This window comes from Pinus tabuliformis, chromosome 7 (assembly GCF_031772625.1).
Source record: "Pinus tabuliformis cultivar Carrire ecotype Pingquan chromosome 7, CPIR1, whole genome shotgun sequence".
Taxonomy (NCBI): Eukaryota; Viridiplantae; Streptophyta; class Pinopsida; order Pinales; family Pinaceae; genus Pinus; species Pinus tabuliformis.
This window is the reverse complement of record NC_142293.1, coordinates 1,237,839,792-1,237,848,887: the sequence shown is the minus strand read 5'-3', so window position 1 is coordinate 1,237,848,887 and position 9,096 is coordinate 1,237,839,792. Positions and strand designations below refer to the sequence as shown.

General features: G+C 34.4%; 1 protein-coding gene across 1 annotated transcript; it reads right to left on the bottom strand.

Moving 5' to 3' along the window:
- Positions 1-899: 899 nt before the first annotated feature.
- On the bottom strand, positions 900-1,880 carry LOC149251852 (MFS-type transporter clz9-like). The gene is made up of 2 exons (XM_089454010.1): positions 1,544-1,880; positions 900-1,414 (listed from the first exon to the last, which is right to left on the bottom strand). Exons 1-2 carry the CDS (start codon positions 1,878-1,880, stop codon positions 900-902), a joined length of 852 nt encoding a protein of 283 aa, XP_089310136.1.
- Positions 1,881-9,096: the final 7,216 nt, after the last annotated feature.

Genomic DNA, 9,096 nt, shown 5'->3' with positions numbered 1-9,096 from the left:
TGTTAATCAGCTCTTGGTATGATGGTGTGTGATCTGCATTGTGGTCCAACGTATTGGACATCATCCTATTTGTCTCAAACTGGCTTGGACCATAGAATTCCATACTTGTCACTCCTCCTCCTCTTTCCAACACTTTTTGAACCTTTCTTGGCTCCATCTCTTGCCTTGCCAGTTGTTTTTTATGTTCCTTATATTCCCTTGCTTTTTGTCTTTCCATCCTTTCCTTTGTTCGAGCTTCTGCTGCTAAAATCCTTGCAGCTCTCTTGTCCTTGGCCAACTCCTTTCTATTTTTAGTTTCCTGAATTTCATTTTTTTTACATTTAGATTCAAACAATAAATTCATATAATCTTCATATGTGAGCAACTATGAACTCCTCTGCAAATGAAGACAATCTGCAGTTGAGTGGCTTGATGAGGCCTTCACTCTCTACTGGTAGCTTTAGGAATACACCAAGTACTCTGCGATTTTCCCATCACTCCCTAGGATCTGACACTTGGCTTTCAACCTCTGGTGCAGCTGATTGGCCCCCATTATCTTCTTTAGGTACCTCATGCTGAATAGGCTCCTCTTCCAGTGAACCATTGTCCACAAAATAATGAACAAGTTTGGTGTTCAACTTTGATGGTTGTGAAGGCATGTCCATGCTTTCCTCATTGGTGGTAGACACATTACGTAGGTTGATATTCATCATGGCCTCTGCCAACCATGATGGTGGGCTTACCTAGGTTGGCATGCTCAATTTTTCATTGCATAATCCTGTTGCATTATCATTTGAAATCAAATTTTCATTTTCATTCACTTCATCAACTACCTCATATGGAATATCACATGCAGAATTGGCATGTGGTTCTGTAGGTGTGACAACCTCCATGACATTGACAGTTGGTTCATGACTAAACTATGTCTCATTCACATGTTCATCATCATCACCACATAAGTGCCCTTCATAAAGGGACATTATACCTTCAGCAGCAGCAACATCTTCTTGGGCATCAACATGGTCTTGTAAGTTCTCTACTTCTTGACCTTCCACATAAAATTCTTGGCTACAACAAGTATCATGCACGAGAGCATCAACATTAAGTGGCCATATACCAGTCCTCCTAAATCCAGCCTTGATATTAGAAGGTGTGAGAGCCCTTTTTAATGCTTTAATTGCAAGCTCAGCTAGCGCAAACCTCTTTACTTCCACTCCTAGATTCTTTTCCATCCATGAAGCTCGCTCAATCCTGAAATAATTCTTGAAAGGCCCAAACACGCTGACATCAAGGGGTTTCAATCTGTGAGTGGTATGAGCCGGTAATGTTAACAGGTCAATGCCAAAATTGTTGGCCTCCTCAATTATCTGTAAATCTATGTGGCTCCCATGGCCATCTAAAATCAATGGGTGTCTATTTTCAGGTGAGACACCACCTGGTACAGATGCAGCAAAATGGAAAAGCCAATTCAAGAATAGTTCCTTTGTCATCCATGCATGGGGATGTGCTGCCATGCATGCACCTGGTTCATAGTTATGTATATAGTTTTTTAGTTGCGTTTTACCTTTGAATATGTAAAATCCCAGGATTGAAGAACCAATTGCATTGACACAAGAAAGTAAAGTGATCCACTCCTCGCTCTTAGGCAAAATCTTAGGCACATTTATGCTCCCCCTTTTGGCAATTACCCACATACAACAATTCCTTCTTGCTTGTAAGCCTGTTTCATCACAGTTCCATATATGGTATGGGGCATATGAGTGTTTCTCATATGCAACAGAAAGAGTGTTATAGAACTTGGACACAATTATAGGGCGTAGATTTAAAGACCTGTCTCTGTCAAGGCCCTCAGCTGTATGTAGCACAAGATCTAGATGCCTTTTTAAAATCCACTCCACCATGATTTTCTAGGAAACCCATCTTTGAAGGGGTTTGGCCCCCCTTGACAGATTTGAGCTATTATGGATTTAAGTTGTATAATCTCTAACCCATGTACCAATTGGGCCATCTCCTTACACCACTCAACCTCCTCGACCTCCTCCTCTTCAGTCATAACTATAACATGCCCTCTACGCTTCGTATTAGTCAACCCATTTATCCAATAATGTATATTAGAGGCAACATTACCATGTTTTTTTTGCAGAGGCATAGATTGAATGTCCATTAAAATTGATGTCATCAATTGCAGCCTTCATGTATTTCTTTTTCTGGCCTCTGAGGGTGCTGATTTTCTTTGTTGAACTTGCACCTTGCACTGTGGTTAAAGGTGGCTCTGTGGTTGATGATGGGATAACATGATCTGCAACCACATTGTCCTTTTCATTGACATTACTGGGTGCATTGTGAGCATTCACATGAGCCCCCATCCTCATCTGATGAAGTGGATTGTAGTTGGCCCCCACTCGCCCCTCGCCTCCTCTTGTTCCTTATACGATCTGCAATAGAAACTCTTGGCATGGCTGCAACAACTTGAAAAGTGACCACCAAATTTTGATTTGAAAAAAATGTATTAGAAAACAAGGAAATTCATTGCCCTTTGCAATCAATGAGCGAAAACAATCAGTGCTTTATATATATATATATATATATATATATATATATATATATATATATATATATATATATATATATATATATATATATATATATATATATATATATATATATTGTAGCTGAATACATCTTGGATCTGGAAATCATTATTGGAAGGGTTTAAAGTTCTTTGTTTATGGGAATTGACATGCCTTTTTTCAATGAAACCATGAACAAGTTTAAGAATGTTTGTTATTTAACATGATTCTATCTTGAGAAAAGGGTCAAGTGGTATCTTTTAAGGGATTCATTCAGTGGTCTAAAGCTAACATGTTTAGCTCTAAAGAGTCAGTAAAGAAACACTTAAGTAAGGGAGAGGTGAGGAATGAAGTGATTCGGTCCTGCTTATGCTGATAAGAAGTCCTAATAGTGGTAGCTACTCTACCAAGCACTTAATTCAGTAAGTAGCTACTCTAGCTTTGACATTTCACGGTTTTGGAGTTTATTATTGGAGAAAATGCTAGGCTCAAGCCAAAAAGAAGGGAGACACTGACCAAAATATCTCCTCTTGCACCATTTCACGGTCAAAATTCAAGCCTTTATGTTGCTCAATAATTGATGTTGTAAGTGTCTAGTAATAATTGGCTACCCCAAATAAGCAAATACAATGTTATTGAGTGCAACAAAGACAAACTAGTACTAACTCGAAAATGAATCACACAACCAACTGCAACATTGGGTGCAAAGTGATTTCTAATTTGCAAGAAACCAGAGCCCTACTTTCCAATGCAAAAGAAGCTTCTATTAACTCAATGAGAGGCACTATTATGTTGATTTGGCTATCTTTTGACATGACTTGACTTGGTTTGGACCTTTGTATGTGAGCTCCCGAAGTCATGTGTGCATCCATAGCTCAATGATGGTTTTCTTAGCACATTCACACTTTGTGTGGAGAGAGAGCACTACACCTTTGGACCAGTTGATGATGATGTAGCCTTCAAAGGGGTTACATACAGAATTGAATTTGGCTTGATCATGATCTATCAACACAATTTTAGTGTTTCATTTACCACATCTAAAGGTCATTGTTGAGCATTTAAAATATATCCATTGCTCAGGCATTTTACCTTGTACCATGTTGGGTTCTTGAGTTTTCCAAGTCTCTTTTATGTTTTATTGCTAATAGAAATCGTAATGGAGACCCACACATGAAGGTAAACTTTGTGTGAGACAATAATTGTATTTTTGGCAGTATTTCAGATATTACAAAGAATTACATGCACGTTAGATTTGAAAGATCATTCCTTCATTTAATGCTTTTCTAACTCGTTGAAATTTTACAAAGTGAAAGAAAACACATCTCCTTTTCAAACACCTAGACCTATATTTGAAAAATGGCTTATTCATAGGAAAATTGGACAATTCAATTTTTTTATCAAACCTGGTGCATATATTGTTGTACCATAGATCCACCAAATTTAATTTAGAATGTCATAATATCATATTCTGAAATGTTATTTTTGTAGAATGTCATAATATCATATTCTAAAATGTTAAGTCTACAGAAATAACAATAGCACAAAATTAGATGGAGGGATGCTAACGACTAGGCACAATAACTCTATTTGCTATTATAGTAGTATGATATTGAGTTGTAGGGTCAAATTTGAGGTACACTGTAATGGCTTTAGTAAATCAGTAATGAAATTGGCTGTAATGGATTTAGTACTTGAGGCTATTTGTCTTTTCTCTTTGAAAGGATATTCTTTGCTATTATAGTAGTCTAATATTGAGTTGCAAGGTCAGATTTGAGGTTATAGTGGCAATGAAATTGGTTTCTAAATCAGTAAATCAGTAATGAAATTGGCTGTAATGGCTTTAATTTACCTTTGTTTCTCAACAGAAATAACATTATTCATTATTCAACAAAAATGGTAACATTATTCAACAAAAACATACCTGTATGTCTCTAGCAACTGATGAATAGAATGAATGTAACACTGTGCACACACTCAGTTTGTATGTTTCCAACAACTTCTAAAACTTCTGAATAGAATGAATGTAACAGTGTCTGAACACTTTGATTGCATATCTCCAATAGTTGATGAGTAGAATGAATGTCTGAAATGAAAATGAGTAAGAGTTGATGTTTTATAGTTTTTTCATATAGAATTTAATTGGTAGGGAAGTTTGGCATAGATTGCCATCTCCCAAATTCAAATGTGTGACCTAGATTGATTTGTACATTATCAAATGGTTGCTAATATTTGAAGGTTGATCCATGTGCTTTCCTGTTTTTAATTCCCGAATTGAAAAGTCTGGTGTGTTGGTGACATTTATTGAGAATGTTGAGAATTGAATGTTGTCATTTATTGTCTTTAATCCTGAATGGAATGTTGTCATTTATTGTCTTTAATAGGTTGAATGGTTAAATACACATGTACATATGGCTGACACACATTTCACCTATTCTTGTGCAGGTATTATTGAGCAATGGGATGTGTTGCTCTAGTGGAAATCTGTAGGTGACTGTTTGATGGGATAGGTGTACTCTTGAATAGAATGCAATGGAATGTTTTATAGTGCATTTTGCCTTATTTGGTAATTCAAAGTTGGAGATATTTGGGACATTATGTCTTGTTAATATAAAGTATTTATGTACAATTTTTTGATGATTTATGAATATTTTTTGATGGATGTGTGGGACTAGTACTATACCTAGCATTGGTCCTTGCACAACAATAGAAGTCTCTCCCCTATAGTTCACAGAAACCAAAAGGATATATCATAAATATTTGCGGACCTGAAAGTAACTCTCGACAAAGATTTTGAGGACCTGAGAAGAATAATTTTGAAGACTTGTTTGTGGAAATACTTTTGTGGCCCTATATTATTTTTACAAATATATTTAGATACCTATGGAATTGCAGCCTTATGGAAGGTTATTTTTTGTGTGCCTCGGATTTGTGGTAGACTACTGTGGAACTCGAACCCAAGGATAGAAAAAGGGCTTGATCTGTGACAACTTCCATTGCAGCTCAGACATGGACAAAGAACACTCATATACAAGCTCAGATTTCTGTTGTTGACTTTGGAACACTCACTAAATAAACTTGGACCTCATAACCTTGATCTGAAGAATAGTGGTCTCAATTTTTATAGTGAAATTGCAGATTTGTTTCAGGCTCGGTGCTTGTGGGTAGTGACATTTGAAGACCTTGGACAAGTAGACAACTTGGTTGTGTGGACAATTTTTATGTGGCACAGACTAGTTTCTAAGCACAGTATAGTGACCTCTTAAGGCTCAGTCTTGTGACAAATTTATAAAAATATAACCTTAGACCAGTCAACATTAACACCTTGGTGAGTGGACAGTCACATTTCTTTTGACTTAGCCCAATTGCTCAGTGTTTTAGCTTAGTTTGGAAAGCTCGAACCTAAAAGGTGTTAACCAATGGAGGATCAAAAGGATACAACTGTGGTGGCTCGAATTTTTGGTAAAGATACAATCTTTTGTAAAGACAAGCTACACTCTCAGACTTATGGTAGTAGGCTCTTGTGAAGACTTAGATATGAGCTAGTGTGAAGATTAACTTATGGAGGTTTGATTGAAGATTAAATCTAAAGTATTGAAGCCTTCATCGTTGGAAAGACAACCTTGAATATCGACCTTAGTTGAAGGAGGAGGCCATTAACATCATTTGGAGCACCTTGTGAAGACACTCTTGGAGCACTTATTGAAGTCATTTCTTGGGACAACTGATTGAAGACAGTTTGGTGAATTGTCTTGAAGATAACATTGAAGACCATGATGCATCGTTGATGACATCATGAGGTAACCTTGGAGATTTTTGTTTGGGTGACATGAAGAGCAGTGGCACCACCTTCTGAGAAGACAAGGTTGTCATTGATGAAGTAACGTGGAGACTAAGTGAAGGCATTGTTGAAGATCGACATGGCTTAGTGAAGAAGACATTGGGAGCCATGAAGTACAACTAAATATATCTTGAGAAATGAAAGCAAGGGTTGGAGCCCAAGAGGTTGTAGCCTTGAGAAGGCAAGGTTGGTGCCTTGAAGGATAGGGTTGGAGTCCTAGAGGATCAATGTCCTCAAGAAATGAGGTTGGAGCTTGAACTAGATATAGGGTTGGAGCCCTTGAGGTTGGTGCCTCAAAATTAACAAGGTTGGAGCCTTGGAATTCCAAGTCGGTGCTTGGCATATACAGGTTGGAGCCTGGGAGATTGAAGATCGGTGTTTTCATCTAGGGCTAGAGCCCTACATATATTGTACTTGATTTATTGAAGAAATTAATAAAAACATTTATTCTTATTGTTCATTTTGTGTTCTAAATATAATTGATCTAGCTGGTAAAAATAACAATTGAAAAGGAATACTGATTCAACCCCTCTCAATATTTCCAACAGGAAGTGAATGTCTAACATCTAAAAGTGTTTGCCAACCAATATAAGAGCCTCACTGAAATTAAAAGAAAGGATTGTGAATGGTTATGTTAGGCTCATGAATATGGTGGCAAACCCACTGATTCAATCCCATATCTCCTAATTAAAAAATAAAATAAAATAAAATAAAAATAATTCATTTTATTAAAAAGCACTATTATTACATAGAATTTTATTTTATAAATTAGCCTAAAATTACTAAAATTAAAATTTTAAATTATATGTATTTAATAAATATTTTAAAATTATTAGAATATTTATTATTTGACTTCTTTTTTTCTTTTTTCTTTTTTAATTTAATAATTAAGTAATTGAAGTAGCATTATCCGGATTCTCCACAGTATTATGCTTCTTATGTCGACGTTTCGAACCCCAAAGGGGTCCTCAGGACCAAATTTGATAAGATATGAATGACAATTATTTTTGAGAGAAGAATCTTCTGACCAAAGTATAAATACAAAACCTAATTTTTTTTTTATATATAAGCCAACCTATGAATTTTTGCTATAATTATTATTATTATTATTATTATTATTATTATTATTATTATTTATTTTATTTTATTTTTAATTTTAATTAATTTTGTTTATTAATTATTATAATTTTAATTATTTTAGTAATTTATTTTCCATTTTTATTCTTTATTTTTATTTTTTAATTAATTGTTAATTTAATCATTAATCCTTTATAACTTATTAAATTAATGAGACAAGTTTATATAATCTATTTGATTCCATTAATTATAGTTTTATTGTTTTAATTAATTCTGTTATTTCATTATTATTTTTAAACTTAATAATCTTGAGAAGTAAATGATCTAATTATTTTAATTATTTTTATTAATATAAAAAATTAATAAATTAATTTAATTAATTAATCACTCAATTATATCAATTAATTCATAAATTAATTAATATAATAAATTAATTGATCTTGATAAATTAATTTATTAATTAATATAAGTAATTTATAAATTGATTAATATTCATAAATTCATTAATATACTAAATTAATAAATTAATTAATATAATTAATTAATATAATTAATTAATTAATTAATTATTACTTAATATACTTAATCAATAAATTAACAAAGAGGTGTTAAGACAAGAATGTTCCCTGGTTATGTTAAAATCTAAACGACCAAAGAGTAATTTAAATAAAGAGGAACTGGATGCTCTTAGATCTCTTCGTAATAATGACAAAATAGTTGTTCTTAAAGCAGATAAGGGAGGGGCAACCGTTGTGTTAAACAAAGATGATTACATTCATAAGATGAATGAGCATTTAAATTGAAGGAGTTATAGAAGAATCAATTCCAATCCCATTCCTGGGGTTATAAAACAGGTCAAGAAAGCCATCATGAAAACCAACCTTGAGGATAAAATGAAGAAGAGGTTGATCCCATCCTGTGAGGTTATACCTCGAATCTATGGGTTACCAAAAATCCATAAGGAGGGGGTTCCTCTTAGACCAATAGTTAACACCATTGGCTCCCCTACTTATGAATTAGCAAAGTATGTGGCTAAGATTCTGAGACCTTTAGTTGGTAACACTCACTCTTTTATAAAAGACTCCAATGATTTTGTCAAACTTATTAAGAATGAAAAGGTAAATAAAGATGATATTCTGGTGAGTTTTGACGTGGTTTCTTTGTTTACAAAGATTCCTCTAGATGAAGCTATTCATGTTATAAAAATAGCCACCGATCCTGAAACAACGGAACTTGCAGAGATTTGTTTATGATCCACCTTCTTCAGCTTTCAAGACCAGTATTATGAACAAATATCAGGAGTCACCATGGGTTCCCCGCTCTCACCTATTGTCGCCAACTTATACATGGAATACTTTGAAAAGAAATCACTTGACTCATACCCTTTGAACCCAAGTTGGTGGAAAAGATTTATTGATGACACTAGCTTAAAGTGGACCCATGGCAGGGTTGAACTGGAGAAGTTCTTCAATCATCTTAACTCTATATCTTTCGAGATCAAGTTTACTATGGAGCTTGAAGAAAATGGTAAAATTCCCTTTCTTGATGTCCTGATCATTAGAAAAGAAGATGGTACTTTAGGACACCAGGTCTATAGGAAGAAAACTCATACTGAAAGCTATCTTCATGCTG

Coding starts and splice junctions, on each gene's coding strand:
- LOC149251852 (XM_089454010.1), bottom strand. CDS start 1,880: ATGGTGGAGTGGATTTTAAAAAGGCATCTAGATCTTGTGCTACATACA. Junction 1,415..1,543: donor GGGATTTTACATATTCAAAG/GTAAAACGCAAC, acceptor CATCTGTACCAG/GTGGTGTCTCACCTGAAAAT.